This window comes from Microcaecilia unicolor, chromosome 11 (assembly GCF_901765095.1).
Source record: "Microcaecilia unicolor chromosome 11, aMicUni1.1, whole genome shotgun sequence".
Lineage (NCBI taxonomy): Eukaryota > Metazoa > Chordata > Amphibia > Gymnophiona > Siphonopidae > Microcaecilia > Microcaecilia unicolor.
Window position 1 is genome coordinate 40,947,362 of NC_044041.1, and position 16,436 is coordinate 40,963,797.

A 16,436-nucleotide genomic window follows, 5' to 3' on the forward strand; every position below is an offset into this window, starting at 1 on the left:
GCTATTGAAGGTGAGGCCAAAAACTTCATAGATGAGTCATTTAAGACACTTCGATCAGCAGAAGCTGCTTTTGATATGCTTTTGAAATTTAAACATATTCGTTCTCGAGAGGCCATCAATAAGCAAATGATGAAGAAATTCAATGATATTCTAACCCAGTATTGCAAAGAGGTAAAGGTTCTATATTAGTAGAACATGTATGACTATCTTACCACCACCACTGCCTGAAGATTTTTAGTTTGGGGGTTTTGGATTTTAACATTTATTTATTGGCTTTTTCAAATGCAAGCTTCAATCAAGTTGCCATCAAGGACAGGAGACAATGGATTGTGAAGTGACTTGTCCATGGTCTTAAGGAGCATAAGTAGAAGAAGTGCAATTTGAACCTTAGTGGGTAGTTGCTGATGTCTCAGCAGCTGCCACTTGCAAATGGACCTGAGTGGTGGTATTGTGGTACTACTGCTATGGGTCAGGTTGCCAAATTGATCCTAACAGTAGTACAATGGTACTACAGCTAGGGGCCTATGGCCACCATTTTGGAAGCAAAAGCTGCTGGGGCAAGAGCAACTAGGAATAGCACTTGTCCCCTACTACCCTGCAGGAGACCCTCGTAAGTGCCAGGGCATGGGCGGATGAAGGAATGCTGGGGGATTCTAAATACCTTAAAAAGTATTGGATGGGTAGGTGGCAAACACCCTGAGGTGCTCTATATGTTTAGAAGGGATCAAAGGATATGGGGAACTTATGTATTTTATGCAAGATTAGAATCAGAAGGGTGGGATATATGTTCTCCAAGGAAACTGATCGGCAGAGTAGATGGGGGTGGAGGAATTGTTTTGTTCTAGGATAGGACCTTTAAAAGATAGCAGGCATGACATGGGGGTTTGCTGTGTTTATGTTGCTGTGACCGAGAATGCACAATATTTCCAGCTGCAGCAATGCAAAACAAGAAAACATAACATAAGTGCTGCCATACTGGGACAGGCTGAAGGTCCATCAAACCCAGTATCTTGTTTCCAGTAGTGGCCAATCCAGTTCACAAGTACCTGGCAATATACCAAAAGAGTAAGCTTGATTTTATGTTGCTTATCTAGAAAAAAGCTAACTAGTGATACTAAAGTACTATGGTAAATTTTTCTGTGGTAAAATAATTCTATTTTACTATAGCTTAGTAAATAGGTTACTTAGGGGACAATTCTATAAGTAGGCGCCTCCGTTTAGGCCCCCCGATGCGAACCTATTCTATAACAGTGTCTGGGAACCCAGATTCCGTTATAGAAAACAGGTGTAACCCAGTATTGGAGTGCCTAATATTTACACACCTGCAGTTACACCAGCCCTAGACCTGGCATGACTGTGGTTGTGTAAATATGGCATAGGCACAAGTAACTTACATTGTTCCATAAAATACACTTGTAAGTGAGAGCCTCACCCATGATCCACCAATGTATATATTCCCTTGCATTTAGTTTTATTTATTTGTTTAGATTTTTGCTCACAACATTTTCAGTAGTAGCTCAAGGTGAGTTACATTCAGGTACACTTGCAGGCTCATTTTCGAAAGAGAAGGACGTCCAAAAAGCAACACAAAAGGCACATGGGCATCCTCGTGAAAGAAGGCCGCCCAAGTCCAATAATCGAAACAGGGCCGTAAGGGCGTCCTCAGCACGAGGACACCCATCTATGGTCGTCCCCACAGGGGGAGTGTTAGGGGTGTGTTATGGGCAGCGTTACGAGATGGGCTAGCGAAATGGTTTCGCATGGGTGGGAACATGGGTGTCCTTAGTTAGACCTGAAATAAAAGTGACCAGGATAAGGGGGAAGTCATCTTTAGACCCATTAGTGATTTTGTGCAGTTGGAGAGTGGCGAAAGCGTTGTTGGGAGAGAAAGCTGAATCGTTGTTTGGAGAGAAAGCTGAGAGTTTGTTGAGTACCTGTTACCTTTGTCTGTGTGCCGCAGTCAAAACGTTTTCTCCCTCACCTGCCTCATTTGTGTTTTACCTTTACAGCTTTCCCTACCCCTTCTAGCCCCCAAAACGCAGACAGCACTACTCCTTCCTCTATCTCCCCCATCCCCTCTCCCTATCCCTCTCCATTCACTGTCCCCAAGTTCATATTTCATTCCCTTACCTGTTTGTAGTCTCTGTTTGTCTCTTTGTCCTGTGTACTGCTGCAGCCTGTTTGTAATATAGTAACGTAGTAGATGACGGCAGAAAAAGACCTGCACGGTTCATCCAGTCTGCCCAAGAAGATAAATTCATATGTGCTACTTTTTTATTCGTACTGTCCTCTTCAGTGCACAGACCGTATAAGTCTGGCCAGCCCTATCCCTGCCTCCCAACCACCAACCCCGCCTCCCAACCACCGGCTCTGGCACAGACCGTATAAGTCTGCCCAGCACTATCCCCGCCACCCAACCACCAGCCCCGGCACAGACCGTATAAGTCTGCCCAGCACTAGTCCCGCCTCCCAACCACCAGCCCCAGCACAGACCATATATGTCTGCCCAGCACTAGCCCCGCCTCCCAACCACCAGCTCTGCCACCCATTCTAGGCTAAGCTCCTGAGGATCCCTCCCTTCTGCACAGGATTCCTTTATGTTTATCCCACGCATGTTTGAATTCCGTTACCGTTTTCATCTCCACCACCTCCCGCGGGAGGGCATTCCAAGCATCCACCACCCTCTCCGTGAAAAAATACTTCCTGACATTCTTCTTGAATCTGCCCCCCTTCAATCTCATTTCATGCCCTCTCGTTCTACCGCCTTCCCATCTCCGGAAAAGGTTCGTTTGCGGATTAATACCTTTCAAATATTTGAACGTCTGTATCATATCACCCCTGTTCCTCCTTTCATGTTCAGGTCCGCAAGTCTCTCCTCATACGTCTTGTAATGCAAATCCCATACCATCCTTGTAGCTTTTCTTTGCACCGCTTCAATTCTTTTTACATCCTTAGCAAGATACGGCCTCCAAAACTGAACACAATACTCCAGGTGGGGCCTCACCAACGACTTGTACAGGGGCATCAACACCTCTTTTCTTCTGCTGGTCACACCTCTCTCTATACAGCTTAGTAACCTTCTAGCTACGGCCACCGCCTTGTCACACTGTTTCATCGCCTTCAGATCCTCAGATGCTATCACCCCAAGATCCCTCTCCCCATCCGTACCTATCAGACTCTCACCGCCTAACACATACGCCTCTCTTGGATTTCTACTCCCTAAGTGCATCACTTTGCATTTCTTTGCATTGAATTTTAATTGCCAAGCCTTAGACCATTCTTCTAGCTTCTGCAGATTCTTTTTCATGTTTTCCACTCCCTCCGGGGTGTCCACTGTGTTACAAATCTTAGTATCATCCGCAAATAGGCAAACTTTACCTTCTAACCCTTCGGCAATGTCACTTACAAATATATTGAACAGAATCGGCCCCAGCACCGATCCCTGAGGCACTCCACTACTCACCTTTCCCACCTCTGAGCGAACTCCATTCACCACCACCCTCTGGCGCCTGTCCGTCAACCAGTTCCTAATCCAGTTCACCACTTTAGGTCCTATCTTCAGCCCATCCAGTTTATTTAAGAGCCTCCTGTGGGGAACCGTGTCAAAAGCCTTGCTGAAATCTAAGTAGATTACGTCTATAGCACGTCCACGGTTCAATTCTCCGGTCACCGAATCAAAGAATTCAATGAGATTCGTTTGGCACGATTTCCCTTTGGTAAAACCATGTTGTCTCGGATCTTGCAACTCATTTTCTTCCAGGAAATCTGTCGTTGCTGCTTGGAGAGTGAGTGGCTAGAGGGTGTGGCAGGAGAGTTTGTAGTGGGTCAGAGAGTGCTTGCAGTGTGGCTCTGCTGTGTGTGACCGCATTGTTTGTCGGTGGTGGGAGAGTGAGTGTCAGCTTCTGTTTGTTGCTGCTGTGTTTCACCAAGTTGGTAGGGAGAGGTGAGCACTGGTGTCACTGCATTGCACCTGTAGTGTGGGGAAATGGAGGCACTAAATGCACAGGTGGCTTACATGTTGGAGGAAGAGGGGAGGCACCGCAGGAGGTACTCACGCCCCAGAGTTTTCAGGCCCCCTAGCAGTTTCCTAGACCTCACTGACCTGCAGAGTCTCACTAGGTACCGCTTTGATATGGCTGCCATTCAGCATTGTGACCAGCTCAAAACCCTCCTGCAGCCCAGGACCCATAGAAACAACCTCATCCCTGTGCACCTAAAGATCTCCGTCATAGGCAGCAAACTCTGGAACGCAATACCTCGACACATCCGAACAACCAATGAACATCTACCTTTCCGAAAGCTGCTGAAAACTTACCTCTTCAAACAAGCCTACCCCAACAACCCAACTTAAATCTCGAACCTAATCCACACCACTAGCACCACCCATACTCCAATCCCCTCCCCCACGTCTCGCCTTACTGTCCTACTCTCTATAACTGGTTTACCTTTGTGATACGTTGTACCATACTTTGTTTTTATCTCTGTGATACTTTGTACCATACCTTGTAAGCCGCATTGAACCTGCTATCGAGCAGGGTATAAATGCTATAAATAAATAAATAAAATCACTGCTTCTCTATCTTTTCTGGCCACTGGGAGTTTCCAGTCTGTCCTATCTGTGAACACGGGTCTCACCCAGGCTTCCATTTCTAACTGCCTCACCCAGTTCCTTGATGCCTTCCTTACCCACACCTCTGAGTACATCACCTTCCCCACTACCCCCAGGCCCTGCAGAACAACAAGGCTGACTTCTACGCTGTAGCTCGCTTCCCTCAGTCATAGGCGCCATTGACTGCACACGTTGCACTCAGATCCGACACAGGCCGTGTTTCGGGGCACATCGCCTGTGTCAGGGGTCATGTACGATCTATTATAAAGTGAATATTGTGACCAAACTTCTTCTTTATGGGATAAAAAGGATTCAATATGCTCAATGAAAAAAGTCACTCCACGTATTAGGAACAGGGAGTCCCTTCGTTCCTCAGCCAAGTCACGGTCGCTAGACATATGTTGTAGAGGCACCTGCTGTGTTGTAGAGGCATATGCTGGGGCTTCGGTTCTTCCTTATGTACCAAAATGGAAGGTGCAGTGGTTGCTAGGGCAAACTTAAGTAAACTAATACATGAAAAAAGGCTCTAGCCCAAACGGTTCTAAACAGCACATGTACTGTCTTAACACAATTAGGTAAGGAGAAAAGCCCTCAGAAACCAAAGACACAATGTCTTTGGTTTTAAACACTGTGACATAATTAGTTAGATGTCTCCAGTGTTTGGTTTCAATCATAGGGCATAAAAACTCCTAATGTTATCTCTGGAAGAATTAATGAACTTACTCTTCTCAATAGCATTCTCTCTTGAGCAATTGGCTTACTAGCTCTTAAAAAAAAAGACTCAATGAATCTCTACGCTATATATAAGGGTTTAGAAAAAGCACTTAGCTTTAAGCTCCAGCAATGAATCTAAGTTTGACGGGGCCACCGTTTCACACATTGAAGGCTTCGTCAGGAACTAGTGCAGAGGGATGCCTCTGGGTGGAGAAGAATAGCAGCAGCAGCTAAAAAAATTCAGGGAGGAAATGTTCCCCTTCTTCCTATGCCCATGGTGGCCCCTAGAAACATGGGGGCCGTGTGCGGCTGCCCCTGCTTAAGGTCAGCCCTGCATGCATGCTCAGGGTCTGTAAAGGTTCTTCTGAGCTTTGAGGAGAGCAGCAAGTCTAAATCTGTAGAATATTAATGATATTGCTCTTTCATGTGGCTCCATTCCCCTGCTGTCCATGGAGAACCCTCATTACAGGTAAACAATTATGCTATCCAGTGAGAATGAGGTAGTTTACAACATCCTCACTAATATGGCTGGTCTCAGGTGTCCAGAGGAATTGTAAGGTTGCTATTTAAAGTTTTCAGAAATATTGATTACTAATAACATGTTTAATTGGTGTAGGATGAGTACTGCTTCTGGGGCAGCAGGGCTTCTTTACATTGGTGCATGAATGATACTGGCAGGTTCAGTTTTCTAGGATGTCTCTGAGATGTATTTATATATACTTGATCAAGAAATCAGCTTAATTTGATATTTTTGTTAGTCTGAAAGCTACATGGTTTGTGACCCTTGAGGACAAGGAATTGAAAACCCTTGACCAAGAGGGTACATCTTTTTTTGATTGTTATTTTTCTTCTGTTTTATAGATTGACATAATTAACAATCTCTTTGTCAAATACTGTGATGACCCTCCCTTGTTTAAGAATCACCCTCCTGTGTCTGGAGCCATATATTGGGAACGATCACTTTTTCATCGTATTAAACATACCATCATTCGATTTCTAGAAGTAGAGGAGCTGCTACATAGTGAGCGAGGAAGGGCGGTATGTACATTTTATAAAAAAAACAAACAAACAAACAAACAAACAACCCATGCACCTCTGAAATGAAATGATAAAATGGTTAAAATGGCCCATTTAAGGAAAATGTAACTAAATCACACTCCTTGCACATCATGGTAGTGTCAATTCTTTAAAACAGGCAAAAGCTAAATATCTTGAAGTGGCTAAGAAAATGAAAGAATATGAAGACAAGAAATATGAATCCTGGAAAGACGCCACTGGGCAGTTACTTCCATCACTCTTAAAAAGAAGTCTACTTGTTAAAGGCCAGAATCCAACATTTGTCAGCCAGGCTACTCAAGTTGCTTTTGAACCAGTAAGTACCTTACATTTCAATGTGCTTTATCCATATTTTTACAGCCATAAAGGTATTTTACACTGTACAACAGTCTTTATTTTCTTGCTATAGATGTATATAATGAGTGCAAGTTGCCTGTGGAAAGTCATAATTTAATCTAGAATATGCTAAATTTCTAGGTTTTTGAGTCTATGTTTAATTTTTGTACCTGCCCAGTTTAAATTGTCTTTTTACTGTTATGGTCCTGAAAATCAACATTTATTTTTATTTTATTGGAGAAGGTGAAATTTGGTGTTTCCTGCTAATTTCCTTTTCTTGAGTCCTACCAGACCAGTCCAGAACCAATGGGGCATATCAAAGCTCCCTTAAATGTGGGCAGGGATCAGAAACTCCTGCTCGCAGCACAGCAGCCTCAAAAGCTGCTTCATGCCAAGCATTCACATCTACAAGATAACTTTTAGCAAAAGTATGTACAGAGGACCAAGTTGCAACTCTGAAAATAATATCTGCATGGAACTCTGCCAAAGAGGTTGCCATTCTTCTGATTGAATGCTCTCTTAAGCCTTGCAGTGATAAGTACCCAGCAAAATATATGCTGATGAAATACATTTTTTAATCCAATGGAGGCCTTAGAAAAATTTTTGTGTCCTTCAAACAACACAAAAAAACTAACCAACCTTCTAAACTCATTATTAATCTTTAAGTAATGGAGGAGAACTCTGTGCACATGAAGGAATCTCAAAACTCAAAATTCATTATCACACTCCTCTCTTGAAGGAAGCAAGTCTAGAAACTGATTGACATGAAGAACTGAAACAACTTTTGGTTAAAAAAAAAAAAAGTAGAAACAATGTAAATTAAAACTTCAGCTTCCATAAACTGAAGTAAAGGGTTCCTATATGATGAAGCCTATAGTTCTGAAATTTGAGCTGCCAAAGTAATAGCTGTGAGGAAAGCTGTCTTCAACATTATATCCTTCAGAGTTTCCTGCTTAGGAGGTTCAAAAGTTGCTTCCTGTAGGATGTGGAGACCTAAATTCAAGTTCAATCTCAATATGTATACTTTGGAAGAAAGGTGGGAGAGGGGAGATATGATAGAGACATTTAAATACGTATGTGGCATCAATGCCCAGGAGGCGAGTCTTTCAATTGAAAGAAAGCTCTGGAATGAGGGGACGTAAGCTGAAGGTGAAAGGGGATAGACTCAGAAGTAACCTGAGGAAATGCCTCTTCATGGAAAGGGTGGTGAATTTGTGGAATGGCCTCCTGGTGGAAGTGGTGGAGATGAAAACGTTATCTGAATTCAAGAGAGCTTGGGACAAGTACATAGGATCTCTAAGGGAGTGACAGAGAGAATAGATGGCATGGATGGGAAGACTGAATAGGCCATTTGGTCTTTATCTGCCTCCGTTTTTCTGTGTTTCTATGAGTTTGGACAAATGGCTCGAACTGGAGATCTCAAATGAGCAACCTCTTTGATGAACTGAATGTCTGAATGAGCATCCAAAGAAGCAGGTGCGGAGCAGGTGGGGGGAAGAGGGGGTGGTGGTTGGGAAGCAAGGATAGGGGAGGGCAGACTTATACGGTCTGTACCAGAGCCGGTGATGGGAGGCGGGACTGGTGGTTGGGAGGTGGGAAATACTGCTGGGCAGACTTATATGGTCTGTGCCCTGAAAAGGACAGGTACAAATTCAATTCAAGGTAAGGTATACACATATGAGTTTGTCTTGGGCAGACTGGATGGACCATGCAGGTCTTTTTCTACCGTCATCTACTATGTTACTATGTTACTTTCGACCTGACTTCTGAAATGCACGAAAGCAGCTACTTAACACCTTTAAGGAACTGACAGCTAAACTTTTCTTATGACCTTCCTGAAGGATGCTGTAAGTGGATTATTACCACTTTAGAGTCATCAGGACTCAAAATCTCTCCAAACATGTGTGTTTATGTGACAAAACAGTGGGTTTCTAAACCTGTAAACTGTATTAATTATTTCTTGAAGTGTATTTCTCCTATAGGCTAGCAGGTGGTGCTTTTCTTGTAAAACTGTGGCAGAAAATGACTGTTCTTTCTTTAGTTTAGCATAAAGAGGAAGTAACCTACAGCATACTTTTAAAATTTGCTGTTGGGCTGTGATTGGCCCAGGAGTTCAAATCCAGTCTGAAAATACTAGATTTCTCTCCGTCTCAGCAAGGAGGAAGAGAGAGAAAGATGTCTTCACTGAGACCCTGTGATTAGTTATATTCTGTAACCTGTGAGCCACTATATTTCCTGTGCTCCCCAGGCACTATTCAGGTAGTGATTAAATGTTTAGATAGTTTTAATATTGATCCATATTCAGTTATCTGTTATTGCATGCTATTTTTGTTCCATCTGTTTTTATGGTTCACTGTTCAATATTTTATGACAATAAACCTTTTTAGTTTATTGCCTCTGCTTGTCTGGACTGACTAAGAATCCTGGTGGTTTGTGTGTTGGGTCTGTGAGTGATTTCGAGGAACTGTGGGACCACTGGGAGTGTGGCCCCAGTAACCTAGAAATCACCAGGTTACCTTGGGAGCGGGAGACTCACCCAGAGGTGGTTGGGACCCAGTCAATGGGAGGAGGGTGCTAGTGTAGAGCACAAGCAGCAGGTGCAGACGGACCTGAGCAGTGCTGAGGGCAGACCCTTTAAGTGGCGGCAGAGATAATCCCAGGTGGGTGATATCTGTGACAGTATACTATGGAAGTAAATTTTTCTCTTGCTTGAAGAAGGGTTGTAATAATGTCTGAGCATAACTCTTGCACCTCAAACTTGCTCTTTCATGAGCTAGACCATAAGACAAAATCAAGATGGATCTTCCATTATTATGGGCCTTGGAACAAGAGACCTCAGTCCTGTGGGAGCTTGAGAGAATTCCTCGCATTCAGACGAATCAGATTGAGTTATCAAGGCCACCTGGACCAATCCAGTGCCACTAGAATGACCAAACTGGAATGGTGAGCAGTCCTTTGTAACACCTGCCCCAGCAAGGGCCAAGGTGGGAACACATAGAGAGGACCCGCTTGAGGCCAAGGTTGAAGTATGGCATCCAGCCTGGCTTCTACATCCTGCTGTAAAACTTGGACACTTTTGCATTATTATTAGTATTATTTTTTTAAAATAAGTCCCAGAACAGGGGAGGGTGGGGGTGGGGGCTGTAGTTTCCCAATTCTGAGGTCTGGAGAAAAGTGAAAAGAAAACTCAGACTTCTCTTGGTAACAGGTCAAGGCAGTGTTCTAAACAGGGCAGGAGAACATTGTTTTTCTCAGAGGGACCAAATAAACCAATATTTAACCCTGCCTTCAAGTTCTCTATGCTGCCTATGGTTCTAAAAACTGCTACAATGTCCCCTCAGCTAAACTAGCCACCCAGTTCTCCAGCTGGGCCAGGAGCAGAACAGTCCAGAAGGCCTGCACGGGATGTCCGTCAACCATCTGCTGGAGAAAGAGCAATACTGAAGGATTCTATCTTTACAGTGCCCTAAGTAGAGCAGAGCTCAAATTTGATTGGCTCTGTCTTTCGTCGTTTGGTTGATGGGTACAACCCATTGGTTCTGGATTGGTCTGCTAGTGACGATAAGGAAGATGTAAAAATGTGGCTTTCTAAGAATTGTGGATTATGGGGTTCAGAAGGCCATCTCCCTAACAGTAATGTAACCTTTTGAACTATTTTACCTCTGATGCTTGGCCTATACAGAAGTCAGCCATTCAGTCCAATCCAGGGCCACTGGAGGGGGGGGGGGGGGCAGGGGGAGCAAAATTCCGTGGGCCCAGCCTCGGCAAGCTTCTTCCTGTCTGCCTGCTTCTTCTGGGTCTGTCCTCTCCTGCTCCTGCATGCCGCCCAGGACCCAGATGATTGTATTAATGACATATTGCGTTAATGCAATCATCCGGGTCCCAACTCCCTGCATGAGCAAGAGAGGACAGACTAAGGAAGTTGGATGAAAACAAGAGATGGGATGACGTCAAAAAGTTGAAGTCAATTAGGTTAGTTCTCTTTCGCCTTCCTCGTGCAGCAGTCATCCTACAACAAAGCAAACAAACCTATGAGTTGCTGCATACATGTTGTGATTCTTTATTGCTCGGTAGCATTTTTATTTGATTCCACTTATATTTTCAAACATGCCAGCTTGTGAAGCGGGCAGGGGCGGTGCCTTGAGTTGGGGGGGTATGGGGGCGCAGCAGTCCGGTTCTGCCCCGGGCCTGGCTGTGTCTCTCGGCAGCCCTGGTCCAACCATTAGGCAGGTCTAGACAGTCACCTAGAGCAGCAGCTTCTGTGGGGAACCAAACAGGAGCCGCTGTCAAAGCAAAATAATAGATCCTGACAGCTATACAAATTCCAATAAACAGCAGGAGGTGCTTTTACCAGCAGGAAAGGTAGGCAGTTTTCAAAAGCCTGTTTATCCTAATTATTCTGGGGTGGTATAGGGATGATCATGATTTTTCGGGGTGGTAAGGACCCTAAAAGTTAATTGGGAAGGGTCACAAAGCTTAAGATTTGCCTAGAGTACCATAATACCCTTGTCCTGCACCCAGTGCCCCAAGAATCTTGAGCCACATGAAGACATTTTTGCCTTTGCATTCTTTTATTCATTGTGGGTCCAGCAGCTCGTTATGGTTTGTAGGAGATCAGACCCCCACCCTATTCATTGCTGTTCTTAAGTAAAAAAAGGAAAGCTAGTTAGTGATTGCCTATGCTGGCAGTCAGTAATTTTCGTTGGAGGTGGTAGTAGGGATATAGTCTTCTAACAATTTTATTGATCTTTGTTAATACAGAGCATAGATTTGGTAGAGGCAGATGTAGACGACAGAACTGTTCGATATACAATTAATTTTGCACCTGAATTACGGGAGATTATCACAGAAACAAAGCACATGGAGCAGCTGGGGTTTACTGTGCCAGAATTGGCAAGAAATGTGGCTCTACAGGAAGAGAAGTTTCTGAGGTAAATGTTCCATTTTTTAAAAAATTCGTAAATTAATGACAGTTACTAGTTCTAGTCACAAAAATATAACTGTACAATAGCTTTGTAGCGCTATAAAATGCTAAATAGTAGTAGTAGGAGTAGTACAATAGTGATACACACTGGTGGGACTTAAGGTTGCATGCATATCATGTTGTGAAGGGAGCTGCAGTCTGTGGGGTTGATGCAAAAAGCTGTGCTTTAGATTTGCTGAACCTGTTTGTAATGTAAGCTTTCTGCAAAAACTTACCAGCGGTATACAGTATTCAGTGAGCATGTAAATGATAGCAGCACTAGTCCCTACTACTACTATGCCCACTTGCTCCTGCTTCTGGTGCCACCATCTTGGAAAATGGTGGGGCCTGACCCTGCTCAGTGTATCCTGGGATGCACCAAATGGGGTGGGGGGGGGTGGAGTCAGTCTGCCAAATAAGGAAAGTTTTCCCTTATTTGGTAGTTTCTGCCCAGACAACCAAATAAGGGATAAAGTTCCTTATTTATCACACTAACTTCACTCGGTGCATCCCAGGATGCACTGAGCAGTGCCGGAAATGGGATGAGTGGGCATTGCTCTTCAAGGTATGGGTCTGGAGGGCCTGGATGTGGGGGGTGCTAATAGGCACCAAGGAATATTTTTTAAGTCGAGGGGTGGGGGGGGTGGGGGAAGGAATGCTGCTAGACTATCAAGAATGCAGGGCTGATGCAGAAAGATAGATGTCTGGGGCAGGGGTCACCTTCCCCTTCTCTGCCACCGCAGATCTGGCAGTACATTTCTCACATGGTAGACATCAGTGCACAGCTTTAAAATGTCTCCACATTGCTGCGGATTAGCTAATAGCCTCCCTACCATGCAAGTTAACTACAGCGCTGAAACCCTTTATGCATTATCGGCGTAATTCTATATAATGGTGCTCAAAATTGCGTGCAGAAATTTGGGCATGTGCCCAATTCCTGCATTCGATTTAATTGAATAACAAGCCAATTACTGCTGATAATTGGGCAGTAATAATCAGTTATCAGTGCTAATTGGCATCCATTAAAATTTACACACATGCTACTGCTTGGCCCTCAGGACTATTCAGGGTTGAAAGCAAGATGGGAAGCAGACTTAGGTATGTCTCTGAGAGAGTGGGACATTGCTAAAACTTTGGCAGCCATACATAAATTACCTCATAGTGTGGATCTTAGGGAATGTCGTATAGAGTGATCCATAGAGAGCGAAGATACTTACCTGCAGCAGGTATTCTCCAAGGACAGCAGACTCTCATATTCTATCTCATTTGTGGATAGACGCCGATCCGCGTCGTCCGGTCCAGCATTTATGCCCAAGTGAAAAAACAGAGCTTTGTGAAGCATGAGCTGTGCTCCACTTAGCATGCGTGAGTGCCTTCCCGACCACTGCAAGAATGCGGTCCTCTCAGTTTCTTTTTCTCACGTGAAGAGAAGCTGTGCTTTTTCAATTTCTCTTCACTCGTCTGGTTTTTTCAAACTTTTGAGTGCCTTTGGCCTTTTTTTTTACACTTTTTCACCTTGTTTCTAAAAAAAAAAAAAAAAGAAGTCCCTTAATTTTTTTCTTAGTTTCTTTTGCTCGTATTTAAGTTTCCTTTATTTTTCGACATGGGCTACCTTTAGGCCCTGACTCCAGTTGGGAACTCCTTTTTCGTGCCTTTGCCCATTTTTCAGGCACCGTCAAGTCGTTTGATTTGGTGGAGTGGAGCTAAAATGTTTGTATGGATGGCATATCTTATAGGGAAAAAAATATATCCTTTCTCCTTGGATATCGTCGATTTCCCCTTCCTGTTGGGCATGGAGGAATCAGTTACATCAGTTTTTGGTCTGGGAGTCTAGAGGGGCTTCCCTTACTGTTCGTTGCAAAAAATATTTTTTGCATTATTTGGGAGCCTTATTTGCAATCACTGTCCCCATGGGCTCGAAGCTTGGTTCTTAATTCCCTGATATAGTTGCTTTATTTAATATTAAGTTGAGGTGCTTTGTTTCCTGTGCTTCAGTGTTTCTGGGATTAAAAGGGAGGGGGGAGTGATGGGGATGGAGGGTGATATTGAAAAGGGGATGGGGAGTTTTGGAATGGGTTTCATAGTTGAAGGTGAGAGGCTATAAGAAAACAGACGTCTTAACGGGCTTTTGTCTTTTCTCTCATTCTTGAAGGGAGAAAAAGGTATCTATGGGATTGGGAAGGGGATGGGTTGGTATATTTTTGTAAAACTGAGAAGATTCTGTTGCATTGTTTGTTTCTCTTGTGTTCTATTCTCAAAAACAGTTTAAAATAAAATTTACATGCACATTTTTAGGCACTGGGATCCGTGTGTAAATTTTATGTGCGGCCATGGGAGGGGCATGGGTGGATAAGGGACGTTCCTGGAATTTAAACACATTTTTATAGAATAAGGGAAATTCTCTGGTTTTACTTGGTTTAAATCCTCATGCCTAAAATTAGGTGCAGTTCCTGGTACCAAATGCTATTCCAGTGGTTCCCAAACCTGGGGTTCAGGATACACACAATGAATATTCATGAGAGAGATTTGCATGCACTGCCTTAAATCTGTCCTATGAATATTCATTGTGAGTATCCTGACTGGCTAGGATGCCTCCAGGACCAGGTTTAGGATCCACTGGCCTAATCTATAAACAGTGCCCAACTCTGAGCACCATTTTTAGACTAGCGCTTAGTGTAAAATTTTACCAGTGCCCATTTTTTGGCGCCATATAGAGAATTTTGCCCTATGAGGCCAGTAATAAGTACATAGACCTCTCGTTAACTGCACACTTCTGCCTGCAGTACCTGTCTGCATTGGCCCCTGCAGTCCTTTGATGAACGCCTTTGCTTTGTTAGACTTCCCCCCCCCCCCCCATTTACTAAGCCATGCTTTCGGCTATGGTGCGCTAATGCTGACACAGTCCGTTCACTTTGAATGGGCTGTGTCGGCATTGCTGCACAGCTTAGTAAACAAGGGGGTTAGTGTGGACTGGTCCAAACCCATGAAAATAGTTATAACTTAATTCTGGTGAATATTGACACCGGTTGTGTCCCTGATGAAAGTTCTTCAGAAAACTGTCAGGATCTTGGGCTATTTCATGATATTTACTTGGAATGCCTGGGTTGCGGGTTTTTTTAAAAGCATATTTTAAAGTGAAGTGTCCCAGCTTTAGGTCTTGATCACAATACAGTCTTATAGATATTTGGTAATTTAATTACCTCTTTTTTTGTCCATTTAAACTTTTATTAGATTGAATATAGCACAGAAGTCACAATATCAGAAACACATTAACAATGATCCATGTAACATTTGTTATGTAACAAAATCCTTTCTGAACACAATACATCCTCTTTTCTAGATACACAGATGGATTGAAGCGTATGTTAGTAGGTTATGAGAAAATAATGGAATCAATACATGATGCGGAGGCCCAGCTTCTTGATGAACATATTAAAGACCTTTGGAGAGTATTTCGATCAGGTTACAGACGGCTGAATTGGAACTCCTTAGGTGTGAGAACTTGCATTTTAATTGAAATCTTTTTTTATTATTTATATAAATAACACATAACACAAAAACTATATAACATAATATTCCAGACAGACATATGAGCAGTGGGGAATTCGTACCGTTCCATGAACATAACCCAAAGGGCTGGGAAATAAATAAGAAAAGTGTTGCAACACACCCAAACTAAGGGGAAGGCCTTGTTTTTTATAGCCTTCCACCCTTATATATCCAAGCCCTTCAGCTAACATATCCCTGTCATATAACCCCCTAACCTCTCTCCTTTCCTCCCACCTAAATCCTGTAATATTTTTAACCTGAAGGAATATAGACCCATACCCACCATGACAATTATCCCAAACTGAATATTATAAGTGTAATCTATTCAGGATTAAAGTCCTTATTCTCAGAGACAAGGATTGGCTGTATGTGTTCCAAATAACTAGAAAGCGATGTCTCTGCTTGAAAGTAAGATCCACTTCCCTAGCTTCCCACATCATCAAAGTATGTAACTGATTCCTTCATTGCCAAAATGAGGGACTATCTGATTTTACCCACTGTTAATGAATACATTTTTCCCAACTCAGGTCACCTTACAAACAAATAACTTGTGTCCCCTATCTCTCACTCCCAAATCTCCCCAAGAACTTGCATTTTATACTGAATTATGTTAGCACATGTTTGGATGTTAATTTTGTTTACAAAATTTCTTTCACAAATGTGTGTATTTATTTTTATAACTGAATTTGTTTTAGAGTTTTCAAGCAAAAAATACAGTTTTAAACTTAGCTTGTTATGGTTTTTAAGTATCCAGTTTAGTGTAACAGCTTTTTAAATGAACAGTTAAATGTACATATTGGATTTTACCCATAAAATCTCCTTTTGAAAAATTATCCATAGTGGGTCTGATATTCAGCTGGTGATGGGTAGCGATTTTGCTGTCTGCCACAGACATTAAACCTGGATATTCAGTACCGGGCTGTTTCCGGCAACCGGCATTGAATATCTGGGATTTTTTAACTGCTAATAAGTTAACCGGTTATGCTGATATTCAGTGTTAACTGGTTAACATTTTATCAGTCAAAGATAAGCCTGCTATTTATGTGGCTTATTTTAACTACTCAACATAGCCAGTTTGGCGCTGAATATCCACACCTAACTGGCTATATCACCCACTGAATATTGCTAGTTAGGCACTAAACTGCTATTTAACTGGTCAGCAACTCTTCCTGACTGGTTAAATAGCGCTGAATATCGGGGGGAGTGAGT

General features: G+C 43.1%; 1 protein-coding gene across 1 annotated transcript in view; it reads left to right on the forward strand.

The window, feature by feature from the left end:
* DNAH10 (dynein axonemal heavy chain 10) overlaps positions 1–16,436 on the forward strand; it is a 327,414-nt gene that overhangs the window by 64,658 nt on the left and 246,320 nt on the right. The window contains exons 12-16 of the mRNA XM_030218355.1: positions 1–171; positions 6,185–6,361; positions 6,519–6,645; positions 11,484–11,646; positions 15,019–15,170. Of these exons, the coding sequence (XP_030074215.1) occupies positions 1–171; positions 6,185–6,361; positions 6,519–6,645; positions 11,484–11,646; positions 15,019–15,170 (790 nt within the window). The remainder of the gene's footprint in view (positions 172–6,184; positions 6,362–6,518; positions 6,646–11,483; positions 11,647–15,018; positions 15,171–16,436) is intronic.